Genomic DNA, 13565 nt, shown 5'->3' on the forward strand with positions numbered 1-13565 from the left:
TTGTCTTTTTCCAGGGTGGAAACCAGGATAGCGGTATTTTTATTGTAACTACATGAAGATCACAAAGTTCTGAAAAGCAATCTACATGTAAGAGAATATCATGGAAAGAAAACCAGACTGACTAATCCACGTGGTCCATAGTACTATAGAGTCAACAGAACCGTAAGAAATGTGATAAAACAGCAGAGATAGGGAATAATTAATCAACTTTAGGAGAACTAATTTACAGACTTGGTAAAGGTAATCAGATTGGGTGTAGTGTTGACTGCCGCATAGACTTCTGTGCATTAAGTACAATATGGCCGCCCTTATGCTGCAGAGTCGTAAGCTTCTCTGGTCTTTCATGGTAGACATCTAAAGCTGTGGGAATAGGAATAACATATATTTGGTCAAACAATTTTGAACCTCTGAATCAAAATGAGGAAAAAAAAATTAACCAGACTTGGGACATGGGCAACACAGCCATCCTTTCTCTGAGATGGCCATCATACAATAAACCTTACCTACGTCAACGGTGGGACCAGAATCTGTATGTAGACCAAGTATTATATTCTGAAGGTTTCAACTAGAGAAAATCTGGTGCTTTAATAACTATTGGTCAATATTGGTCTATTCACTCTAATAGCTCGGTTTTGCGCAAGAGATAACAATTTTCTTTAGGCTTTAAACACTAAAGCCCCTAATACACAATGGATAGCTGGTGATAGATTGGATGATCATGATCTGATAGCAATCTCTCCTAAACTCTACTATACACAGGAGCATTCGGCCCAGCCGAGAATGTCTACATTTTCTACGAGAAAGGCACTGCCAAACTTAATTTCCAGAGAAAAAAAGTTTCAAATTGGCCATGCCAGATCCTTCTCGGGAAAGAGTTGAGAGGTCCTCATACATATTAGACACCAATATTGGCGGGTTCAGCCAGCGTTGGTCTAGTGAGTATGAGGGCCTTATGGTTGGCCATACACATTAGCTACATGTTCGCCAAACAATTTTTCATTCAGTAGATGTCTCTCATGACTTTTGTCATACATAGGAATTCTCGGCTGAGGATGATTGTGTTCTGTATCCCAGAGACTATGCCAGATTACTCCATATTCCTCCTCCAGACGCCTAGGTCAGTGGCTGTGACCAAAATACTGACCATTAAAATTCAACGTGATGGATAATTTATATGACTGTGTAGCCTTTTAGAAGATAAGCCAGTCAATTCCTTTATGACTTCAGCAGCAAAACATCACATTTTGAACTTGCGCCAGGAAGGGCATTGGGGCATGATGATGCACTTACAGCTTCTCAGCCTCACACAGAATTTCCTACCTAGCATCACACTCCCCAGACTGACTGATAAGAAAGTGGTCATGGTACCAGTAGAAACAACTGGTCAATCAGTCAAGGCAGAGGCAGAGTGATTCTAGGTAGGAAATAGCATGTGAGGCTGTGGAGCTGTAAGTGCACCGTCACACCCAAATGGACTTCAGGACACAACTTTAAAACATGATTTCTCGCTGATGGTGCAGTGCTTTGGGGTCATAAAGAGATTGCCTGGCTCATCTTTTAAAAGTCTACTCAATAATATTACTGAAAACATGAATGCTGGAATATGTGTGCATGTGTCCCCAAAGAGACTAGGAGTGAATGAGAAGTGGTGGCGTATCTCACTGCCCAATCCTCTCTCCCAACAACTGATGTACAGAGTGACTGACACATTTCATGACCACATGGTCCTGCCCTAACTCTTTCCTATTCTTTGGGATATGAAAGATTCTTATGCATGCTCTAGATTTTAAGAAAGCTCAAGTAAAAATGTGGAATAAGAGATAGGAAAGAGGATTTCTCAGTTTGCTTGATCCTGAGTAGGTCAATTACCTTCCCAAATTAGTTTTTTTATCCTTGGAATCCATCTGGGGAAAAAATAAAAGAAGAAGTTCTGATATTAGCCTTTTGTTCTCTCCATTTCCAAGTTTTTCAATGCATAGGCAAATCTCCAATTGAAAACAAAAGCAGAGAAGAAGCACCAAGACCCGAAAGCTGATATTTAGATGAGCCATGATCATCTGCTCGGACTCCACCTTCGCTAACTCATTGTAGATTTTTTGTGAGATAGCTTAACCTGTTCACAGATTACCTGACCAGCTATACTATCTGACCACGAATGTATTAATGGTAAGGACCAATGTTTTTATTTTCTACATCTGCCCATAACTGACTTACTGCAATGATAAATATTAGTCTGCTTTCAGCAGCAGATTGACACCATCATACTCCTAACCACCCACAACTCCAGAGCACAGTAGGCCTCCTCCATTAGAGCCAGCAGGGTCTGCCTCTATGGTGGATACATCCTTGTAAGCCTATACTATAAGTGTTAGGAACGGCGGAACGCACTAAATAAAAATAAATAATAAAGTGCGTTCGTCGCTCGGGGTCCACCGTGCAGTAGATGTTACACCGCTGCTAGGTAATGACAGACGAGCAATATGGCGGTATAATGCGCACGGGTTAGACTTCACCCGAAGTGTGCAAAGCGGGCTCTGTTCACACACAGAGGCGCCGCAACATAAACATACAAAAACGCTGAGCCTGTTAGTGTCACAGACCACAGGGAAATGCACACATGGTATCTGGTCACAGGAGCAGGACCCAAGACAGAGGAGCTGCGTCCGTCTAGACCTACCGTGTGTGCAGCATCGCTACTGCGGACGCCAAGGAGAGCTGCAACTGCAGCGTGGCGTAGGGCACGGCCACTAGTCGACAAAGCTAGGAGGCAGGCGCAATGTCGGACGCTAGAGTAGAGGTGCGGTGTGCACAGTGGCCTAAGGCTTGCCACTGACTGGCGCTGACTGCTGCACTAATTCCCTATCCACATGTGTAATATCAGAGGGAAGGGGTTTCAAATGAGTCAGTCACCAGAGTCATACATCCGTCACCATTCACACATTTAGCTTGAAAAGTCTATACTAGCACATGGCCGAACGGTCATGCGCGCTTTTTATAGCCATGCGGGACCTTCCAGATCTCCGAGATGGACCAATGAGATCTGAAGCAGGACCTGGGTACATGACTCCCGATCTCCAATGGGAGATCGCCTCCTGAGCATGCCCAGTAGGAGCACAGAGGAACTTAGTCTCTGGAGCGGTCTGCTGCAAAGTAATCTTCTCTGCAGTAGATAGACAGCAGGAGACCGCAGAATGTGAGTCTCTGGATTCCTGCAGAGCAGACGCAGAAACCAGACGCCTAACAATAAGGGTCACCAGGGATTGCCTCTATGGTGGATACATCCTTGTAAGCCTATACTATAAGGGTCACCAGTGACTGCCTGTATGGTGGATACTTCCTTGTAAGTGTACACTATAAGGGTCACCAGGGACTGCCTCTATGGTGGATACATTCTTGTAACGCTATACTATAAGGGTCACCAGGGACTTCCTCTATGGTGGATACATCCTTGTAAGCCTATACTATAAGGGTCACCAGGCATTGCGTCTATGGTGGATACATCCTTGTAAGCCTATACTATAAGGGTCACCAGGGACTGCCTGTATGGTGGATACATCCTTGTAAGCCTATTCTATAAGGGTCACCAGGGACTTCCTCTATGGTGGATACTTCCTTGTAAGTGTACACTATAAGGGTCACCAGGGACTGCCTCTATGGTGGATACATTCTTGTAACGCTATACTATAAGGGTCACCAGGGACTTCCTCTATGGTGGATACATCCTTGTAAGCCTATACTATAAGGGTCACCAGGGACTGCCTCTACGGTGGATACATCCTTGATCTTACGTTTTAAATGTTTTTTTGTAAAATCTATATTAATTATAGGTTTAATCTACATTTTTGTCAGCACCACTCCCTGTTCCACGGAACTCGCTCCCGCTGCTGCTCTCACCGCCTCCGCTCCCGGCCCGGGTTCCTCCACTGACACTGTCTTGACGCGCGCCCCCGCTCCTCTCGCTTTCCGGCAGCCGGCTTCCCGACGTGCTCCTCCACTTCCCTCGGCCGCGCGCACTGTACCTCTGTGCATGCGTCGGAGGGTTAAACTGCGCGCCCCTGCAATACAGCCGCCTGCCAGCGTGACCAGACCCGGACCCTCCTTCTAACCAATCAGAGCTTACCACCAGGTATTTCAGGCCACCCTCCCTTAGTGGAAGCACCGGACTATTGAGTTACTCTCTCGTTTGTCTAGGCCGTGCTCGCTGCTGCTAGCCGCTTGCTTTCAGCTCGCTCCCATGGTTCTCTTGCCTGTGCCTCTGCTAACCCTCTGTGTCTCCTTCCTTTTTCAGTTCGCCTCCATCCCTGCCTCCACCTGGTTCCCGCCATCCTCCTCCGTCCGTCCTCAACTCCCTCCTCCTCTGGACCCTGGTTATCCCGTCACCTCACCGGATCTCCCACCTCTCCTCATCTTCAGCTCACCCTCTTGAGCCGACCCCTTGTCCTGGCTGCCGTGGTGTTTGAACTCCCCAAGTCTGCTCCCTAACGGTCCCTGTATAGGGGTCGGTCCACTTGGTGCGCTCGCTCGGGGAGGGTTCGGCGTCACGGTCCAGTGGGTCTACTCTTGCTCCCGTCACCAGTAGTGTAACAATTTTTCTAAAGAAAATGAAAAAAAATTACCATCAGTGACTTCCAAATTGATTTCTTTCATCTTGTCATTAAAAAGTCCTGGGACCTCCACGCGACAGCAGTACATTCCTTCATCCTCCTTTGTCACTCTCTTGATAGTCAAGGACACATCTCCAGTTTCTAACTTTCCCTTCAGAGCATATTTTCCTGACTCGGCAAAGGACACATAATCGCCATCAGTCGAAACAACGGTGTCGGTGCATTTAGATGTCGGGCAGGTGCCTCGTCCCCAGCACATTGGGGAAGTGCCGTCACTAACATTGTATTTGCAGGGTAATGTGATGGTGTCACCAACAAGTCCAGACAAGTGGTCAGCTGTGAAAACAGAACACAGAAAATAAAAAGGACCAGTCACTTGCCTGGTGTGAATGCTGCTGTTCTCCTGAATCCGGTGTTGTTTTTCTTTTGTTCGTGGGTCTCTCCATTCCTGAGATATGGCCCTCTCTTCATTATATATCTTGTTTGTCAAGTGGGCGTGGTTCTCAAGAAGATCCTCCACAGAGAAGATTTGAAGACCATGCCCACTTGGATAAAAGTACTGGAGTTAAACAATGGGAATAGGTGGCCATATCTCAGAAACAAAGAGGAACAAAAGAAAAACAAAGCCAGATTCAGGAGAACAGCAGCATTTACTGTACATCAGGTACAAAAATTTAAAGAATCAAGTATTAATCATGTAGAAGGAACATGGCAATTTTTACAGATCTGTAATATGACACCAAATAACTATGCGCCTACAGCATAACCTTTGTTTACCTTTGCCTGATTTTTTCCTCATTAATTCACATGGATTTCACTTTATAAAAATGAACAGTAAAGGGTTTACATTTAAGGAGCCTTTAAAAAGAACCTGTCACTTGTTCAAAAAATTGAGTTAAATACCTTGTAAAATTAGCTGAGCACCCCTGATTCTTTCATCCTTTTCCATTTTGTGCTGCCTTGCTCCATTGCAGAAATAATCACATTTCTTGCTTTTGGAGCGCATTATGTGAAATCTCTGCTTGAAGACCAACAGAGTATTTCTTCAGTGTCTTCTCTGGGGGGGTGTACATTTACCCCTCCCTCCAAGATGCTGCCAATCACAATTGAACAGCTGATCTAGCAGTGAAGCAGTCTCAGATGCTGCCGAGCTATCATTGGCAGTGTCTAGCTGGGAAGGTTGAGAGTATGCTCCCCCCCAGACATAGATGATGAAATACTCATGTGCACTGCAAGCAGAGATTTCACATACTGCTCTCCAAAACAATAAATGTGAATATCTCTATAATGGAGCGTCGCAGGATAAAACGGAAAAGAACATCAGAATCAGGAAGGCTCAGGGATTTTTTTTTTTTTTTTTAAGTATTTCACTTATTTTTTTGGTCTTTGCCTACCAAATAGGCCACATCTAGTACACCATACTTAACTAATTTATATATAATTAAACATAGTTTAATTTATTTACACTGTATGTGAATTTTCTCCTTAGCTGGTTTCCCTTCTCCAGACTTGCCTACTGTGTCTACGGGTCCAGCCTTACCTCTCAAAAATTAAAATACGGGTAAAGGTGTTATGATTTAACTATATACATAAATACAGAACTGGGTTAGATATGACGAAAAATGAGTCAAATGACCCCTATACCTCTTCTACTTATGTTCTCTGTATTATGCACATCTGTGTATGAGGATGGGAAATACTATACCGTCTCGTATCTCTACACGGATTTCCTTCATTATGTCGTTGAAGACTCCAGGGACTTTCACTCTGCAGCAATAGAGCCCACCGTCATCCGCATTGGCTGATTCGATGGTCAGGGATATATTCCCATTGGCTATGTTCCCATCTAATCGATATCTGTTCGAATGTCTCCAAGTCACTTCATCGCCATCACTTACAAGGACTTTATTGAGACATTTGAAAACTCCGCAATGACCGTGACCCCAGCAGATTGCGTTTGTGCCACTATCGGTGGAGTATGAACATGGTAAGACCAGTTTATCCTTTACTGACCCTCTAACCAGATGGACTGTGGATAAAAGGAGAAGTAAATGAGTAGATATAGTGCTGAATTAATATATCATGATACATAAAAATGGTCATACTATTTGACATCCTACTCTCTTCATCTAGAACTCTTGCTTCGAAAACATCCTTTCAAATTAAAAATTTGGTGAAGGCCATAGAATCCTTAGTTAATTCCTTAACCTTTGATGGAAAGTTTTAGACTAATAAAAGTCACAACAAAATTAGGATAAAAGGCTTGTCCAAAAGTAGAAAAAAAGTCTGATTTTCTCCAAAATTACATCTGTAGACGCCATGTGTCTTGAATTGATGCCCAACAGTCAACATAGCGGAGCTGCAATATCAGGTGCAATTTATGGACAGATTAGGTGTTTTTTGACAAAGGCAGTCACGTTTTTTGACCAACAATAACCCTTTAACTCCAAGTAGACACCCTCTTAATTTAAAATCTCTTTTAAATAGTAGCAGTCATTTTTTTCATAAATGTAAATCAATAGTACACATGAGCATAAAATACTTTGTAATATATCTCATTAGAGAAATCTGCTTCTTTCTTCTCCTGGACTCATCTTTCCTTCTCAAAATTCTCAGATCATGGGTAAAATGTGACTTCAATGTAATACAGATTTTGCCATTACTGAGTTAGGAGATGACAGTTGGTGTTCAAAAAGTTCTATGGAAAATTGTAACTGTTGTTTCAAGAGAACTTCCTGTAGAATGTTTGTGTCTGCCTGTAGCTTCTCCATAGAATGTCTGTGTCAGCCTCTAGCTCATCCCTAGAATGTGTGTCTGCCTCTAGCTCCTCCCTAGAATGTCTGTGTCTGCCTCTAGCTACTCCCTAGAATGTCTGTGTCGGCCTCTAGCTCCTCCCTAGAATGCCTGTGTCTGCCTCTAGCTCCTCCCTAGAATGTCTGTCTGCCTCTAGCTCCTCCCTAGAATGTCTGTGTCTGCCTCTAGCTCCTCCCTAGAATGTCTGTTTCTCTTTTAGCTCCACCCTAGAAGATCTGTGTCTGTTTCTAGCTCCTCCCTAGAATGTTCATGTTCGCCTCTAGCTACGGACCTAGAATGTCTGTGTCTGCATCTAGCTCCTCTCTAGAATGCCTGTGTCTGCCTCTAGCGCCTCCCTAGAATGTCTGTGTCTGCTTCTGGCTCCTCCCAAGAATGTCTGTCTGCCTCTAGCTCCTCCTAGAATGTCTGTGTCTGCCTCTAGCTCCTCCATAGAATGTATAGCAAAATTCTTACCATCTTGTATCTCCAGTTTTATCTCATTTTTAATGTCATTTAACAATCCTGGGACCCGGACGCGGCAGCAATAGGTTCCTTCTTGATCTTTTGATAGCCCGCTGATGGTTAGAGAGGAGTCACCCTGTGAGATATTTCCCAATAGCTTGTATCTACTGGATTCGCTCCAGGTCACTTTGGTGCCATCAGTTTTGAGGACCTTATTTTTGCAGCCAGAGATAGGACAGCCACCCTTTCCCCAGCAAACCTCTTTCGGACCATCATTAACTGAATATTTGCAGGGCAAAGTCAATGTGTCGTCCACTGACCCCCGCACAAGATTGTTCGGCATCATGGCTGCAGAGAGAAAAGGATCAAACATGAGACATTTCATGCTGGGCTTCTATTTGTGTTGTCAAGCTTGTTGGAGGTCACCTGTTAGGAACTTTATTCCCAGATAAAAGGAAATGTTGAGCCTTGACATCACCTATTATGACTGATGAAACTTCTTCTATTGCGTAAAAGTCTAGTGTTGGGCTTAGTGGCCAAGGTGAAAATTGCAAGTTTTCTATATTTTTTTTTCTTAAACATTGCTTTAATTTAATCATAAGGTCATTTTCTGAAGACATACTCCTTTTAATAATTAAAGGGAATCTGTCATTCCATTTTAGCCCTATCAGCTGCCGGCACCACCATCAGGGGCTTATCTATAGCATTCTGTAATGCTATAGATATGCCCCCGATGTAACCTGAAAGATAAGAAAAACGAGTTAGATTATACTCACCTGGGGCGGTCCGGTCCAATGGATGTCGCCGTCCCGTCCGGCACCTCCCATCTTCATACGATGATGTCCTCCTCCTTGCTTCTCCCTCGGCTCCTGCGCAAGCGTACTTTATCTGCCCTGTTGAGGGCAGAGCAGAGTACTGCAGTGCGCAGGCACCGGACCTCTCTGACCTTTCCCGGCGCCTGCGCACTGCAGTACTTTACTCTGACCTCAACAGGGCAGACAAAGTACGCCTGCGCAGGAGCCGAGGGAGAAGCAAGGAGGAGGACATCATCGTATGAAGATGGGAGGTGCTGGACCGGACCGCGACGCGCACCGCACCTGCCCCCCGGTGAGTATAATCTAACGTGTTTTTCTTATCTTTCAGGTTTCATCGGGTGCTTATCTACAGCATTACAGAATGCTGTAGATAAGCCCCTGATGGCGGTGGCCGCTGCTTATAGGGCTAAAATGAGGTGACAGATTCCCTTTAATCCAGTTTACCGTGTGGAGTAAGAAAACTTCTGTCTAGCCTGTTGAGGTTGGGTTCTACTATCTTAGTAATTATTATTGGTCTAAAATGCTTCCAAGATAAAGCTGCATTTATTTTAATTTTCTAGACAATATCATATATTAGAACCTTAAAATTAGCATATTTTCTGAATTAATGCGCCATAGCTAGCTAGCATGTAGGTGTGAGTAACACTCACTAGTAAAATGCACCTCCCTATATATTAGTGAGGTTTAGATTACAGCAAAGCAGACATTCCAACCTCAGGTGTAGTAGGAATTGTTTGTTTCAAGTGGAAGAGACCGACTCACCTGCAATAGAGTACCACCACTATCGAAGAAAAGTATATAAGGGCACAGGGGTGCATAGAGCGGTAACAATAATTAAAGAGTGCATATGCCAAAATAAGTAAGAAAAAACACTCAAAAAGAGCAAGGGGTTTGCCACAACTGACGAATCTAAAAGCACTAGAGTGTTAAGATATGGCTGTATGTGAGGGACTGTGGTGTTATAATTCTCTCCAGTATGTCACAAATGTCTGCAAAATGAAGATGATCTTATGCAGGACATTGAACAGTGATTTTGATAGAATTTGTTACTAGCAGTGTGAGTGTGTGCTGAAGAATTGACACAGAGACTATTGCAAAGTAATGGAAGTGCTGCTGAGGAGATTGCCAGCAGATTGTTTCAAGTATCAGCAAATTATGACAAGTGTGAAATAACTGTTGTTAATACCAATTGTCAGCCACATTTCTGGTTAACCTGTTGACTCACATGTTGACTTATCTTGGCATAAAGGTCTTTTAATGTATTCATTAGTGAGTAGATGGAATGGTGCATGAGCTTCACGTATAGGAAATGACTTACGATGCTGTATCTCCACTTCGACCTCGCTCTTCAGATCGATCCCGAAATTTGGGAACCTTACACGGCAACAGTATTTTCCTGAATCATCCAGGTTCACATCTGTGATTGTCAGCGGCAGCTCTACTTTACCAGTGTCGCTGTTCACTTGGTATTTTACGGATTTTGTCCAGATCACTCTGCTTCCATTGACTGTGGCTACTGGATGGTTACAACCGGTTTGTGAACAAGCTCCCCTTCCCCAACATGCGAGACTTGTGTCTTTGATCTCAGGGTGTAAGCAGGGTAAAATCACGGTATCGCCGACTATTCCTGTAGCACGATAAGCCGAGATGAGACCTAAGAAGGAAGATAAATAGCAGAAGGTAAATGCATGTGTCAGGCTGTATTTGGATTCATTCCGCTTGAACCTGAAGGCTGGAGTATATCTAGGATGGTCAGATGGGTCATGTGCCAGAGAGTTGGGCGATTGGACAAAATGGGTATCAACATGCTAGTCTGCATTAGCCAGGGTATTTAGATATAGGGCCAGGGCAGCAAACTTTATATTTGAACCCAATTGAAGGAAAATCAAGGCATACTTCTCACCAATTAGGTACAGAACATTTAGTGTGATGCTCCTAAGGAGGATTGGGCCAACCATTAGACAAGGTGCATATCTTCTCTGATGAAAGCGGCTGCACTTTTCCATTTCATTTTTCTTTAAAGCAGTCTGTAGTTTAGTTACACCCCAGACCAGTAGCCAGAACAGGAGTACAGCTATAGTTGGTGCAGAAGTAGAAATTGTCCCCAAGTTCTGGTGCCTACGGAGCCTAAAAATAACCTTATCATGTAAGAACCTTATGTTGCAAGAATTATAAAAGGCACATGAAAGGTGGGGACCCTACTACAAATTAGGGCCAAAAATCTTGTAGTTGAGCCACCGTCAATACCATATCTACCATGTAGCCAAGAATAGGCACGGAAATGGCCACTAAATGGAGTCATCTAAGTGATCCAATCATTGACTATTAATACACCATCATCTAACATATTCCGATCAAGAACGTACAGCAAATGCTATAGTTTCATGGGTCATTTGTTAACCCCTTTGCGACTATGTATCATTTATGGTCTTGAGATGGTATGAAGCTGAAATTGCACTTACCCGGGGTTAGGACGACCAGCACAGTTACCACCAGTAGTGTGTACATCCCCATTGTGTAGAACGCACTGCAAAATCTCAGAGGTGAAAAGTAGATATACTAGGAAAACGAAGCGAGTGGACACAGAAAAAAAGACAGCATCATTTAATAATTAACTTCTAAAAATACATGTTTGTTAGGCAAATAGAAAAGTGACCTCTGACATTTTGTCTTCAAACAAGAAAACGTTGTGAAAACTTGATTCATGTAAACACGTGTTGAAGCCAAGAGCAAGGTCTTTGATGGTCTATCACTTTAATTTGTCACTGTCTTTTCAACCAATTTAGGATTATGTCATTAAAAACCATTGATTTTTTTTTCTTTCTGCTGACCTACTGATTCTGGAACGTTTTGTTGTTTTTTATCTGTGTCATTATGGTCAAATTTTTTCATCTGCGCCCTTACATTCCAAATTTGCCAACATTAGAGGAGAAAAAGTAAACACCTGCATAGAGATTCCAGTTGGTTGAAGGGAAAATGTTCATAATTATTATAATCCTTATTATTAGGAAGCATAAATTTGAAACGGAAAGGCACAGAAGAAAAACTATTCCAGAATCAGAGGAGCAGCGATAATTGAAGGAAGTACTCTGTTTAAATTAAAACACCCAGTAAAAAGTTCTCTTTAAGCCTGAAAATTCACTTCATAGTGCTGGCAATTAGGTGTCTACCTTTCATAATATTTTCTGCCTGTTGTCAAGTGCAATCCACCTCTTGCAACAGAAATTTTGAGATCTTTCATAATGTTCTCTGCCTGTTGTCAAGTGCAATCCACTCCAGCAACAGAAATCTTGAGACAAATTACATGAAGTGCGGGTGGGTCTATGTCCCTCTACAGGAAGTGTGTCTATATCCTTCTACAGGAAGTGAGTTTGCATCCCTCTACAGGGAGTGAGTCTGTGTTCCTCTACAGGAAGTGGGACTATGTCCTTCTACAGGAAGTGGGTTTATGTCCCTCTACAGGAAGTGGGTCTATGTCCCTCTACAGGAAGTGGGTCTATGTCCTTCTACAGGAAGTGGGTCTATGTCCCTCTACAGGAAGTGGGTCTATGTGCCTCTACAGGAAATGGGGGTAGGTCTCTTTCTCTCTACAGGAAGTGGGGGCAGGCCTTTGTCTCTCTAAAGCATTTGGAGGTGGTTCTAGGTCTCTCTGCAAAAAGTCTTTATATTGCTACAGAAAGTGGGGGTAGGTCTTCATCTTTGTACAGGAAGACAAATTATTGCTCTATACTGAAACAAATTACATGAAGTGAGGGCAGGTCTACGTCTCTCCACAAGAAGTGGAGGTGGGGGTCTTTATCTTTCTACAGGAAGTAGGGGAAGGTCTTTTTCACTGTACAGGAAGTGGGGGGAGGTCTTTTTCACTGTACAGGAAGTGGGGGGAGGTCTTTGTCACTCTGCAGGAAGTGGATGTGGGTCATTGTCTCTACAGGAAGTGGAAGCAGTGAAGTACACTTGTCTCTCTACAGGAAGTGGGATAGTGTGAGCATGCTCCTATATTTTGCGTGCATACCAACTTATACTCTAGTACATTTTTTTTAAGTTTCAGGTTTCTGCACTCAGTGCAGGCGAGGGTGTGGTCTCCCTTTCTTTGACTTGGATATTATGTTTATATAGCTTCCCATTGCTGGGTATCCATATTCAGAACCCGGTCCTGCTAAGCCCTTATTCAAATTGATGTCATTTTGACACATGGTAAGGTTTTAACACTAGAGGTTTAGACTACTGAAGGGTGAACCCAAGCAGTAATGTTTGGGGTCTGTACCTAACACCTACTGTCCAGGCATGGACCCCGAACATGGACTTCTCCAGGAAGTCAGTGTCACTGTTCGGGTTCGGCACCCAGAAGATTGGGTGCTTCCTATGCTATCATTTGCATGACAGCACGAGAAACAACGACGGCTCTGATCAGCGATAAGATTATTACAGTTGGTCAGAGAACTGTGTGAGCCAGCAGCTGTGACCGGAGCCTACGCTTGCTAACACTGATAACAGTGAGAGCAGGTGCCGCTGATGGACATATTCATCAGCTGGCGCCTGCTCTATGAATATTAATAAAAAAATTATGTGTGGTCTGTTCTATTTTTTTATAACCAGAGCAAGCAAAACTGACAGTTGCTTGTTGCAACCCTAAGCTGTCAGCTTTATCATGGCTAGTTAACAAGAAAAGAGGGGTCCCTATGCTTGTTTTTTTTTAATTATTTAAATAAATTATAAAAAAATGGCTTGGGCTCCCCCCTTATTTTTATAACCAGCCAAGCTCAAGCAGACAGCTGGAGGATGGTATTCTCAGGCTGGTAAGGAGCTATTGTGTTAGGAACGGCAGATCACACTAAATAAAAATAATAATAAAGTGCGTTCGCCGCTCGGGGTCCACCGTGCAGTAGGTGTT

General features: G+C 43.5%; 1 protein-coding gene across 1 annotated transcript; it reads right to left on the reverse strand.

The window, feature by feature from the left end:
• Nucleotides 1–11279, reverse strand: LOC141083469 (polymeric immunoglobulin receptor-like). The gene is made up of 7 exons (XM_073567746.1): nucleotides 11137–11279; nucleotides 9993–10328; nucleotides 7872–8207; nucleotides 6310–6633; nucleotides 4617–4940; nucleotides 1870–1904; nucleotides 1–360 (listed from the first exon to the last, which is right to left on the reverse strand). Exons 1-6 carry the CDS (start codon nucleotides 11186–11188, stop codon nucleotides 1888–1890), a joined length of 1389 nt encoding a protein of 462 aa, XP_073423847.1. The 5' UTR covers nucleotides 11189–11279; the 3' UTR covers nucleotides 1–360; nucleotides 1870–1887.
• Between the last annotated feature and the right edge of the window lie 2286 nt (nucleotides 11280–13565).

Source organism: Dendrobates tinctorius, unplaced genomic scaffold (genome assembly GCF_039654945.1).
Source record: "Dendrobates tinctorius isolate UK_male_01 unplaced genomic scaffold, ASM3965494v1 ptg000020l, whole genome shotgun sequence".
NCBI lineage: Eukaryota > Metazoa > Chordata > Amphibia > Anura > Dendrobatidae > Dendrobates > Dendrobates tinctorius.

Coding starts and splice junctions, on each gene's coding strand:
- LOC141083469 (XM_073567746.1), bottom strand. CDS start 11,188: ATGGGGATGTACACACTACTGGTGGTAACTGTGCTGGTCGTCCTAACC. Junction 8,208..9,992: donor CGAAGTGGAGATACAGCATC/GTAAGTCATTTC, acceptor TTCTCTCTGCAG/CCATGATGCCGAACAATCTT. Junction 4,941..6,309: donor CCGTGTAGAGATACGAGACG/GTATAGTATTTC, acceptor CTGTTTTCACAG/CTGACCACTTGTCTGGACTT.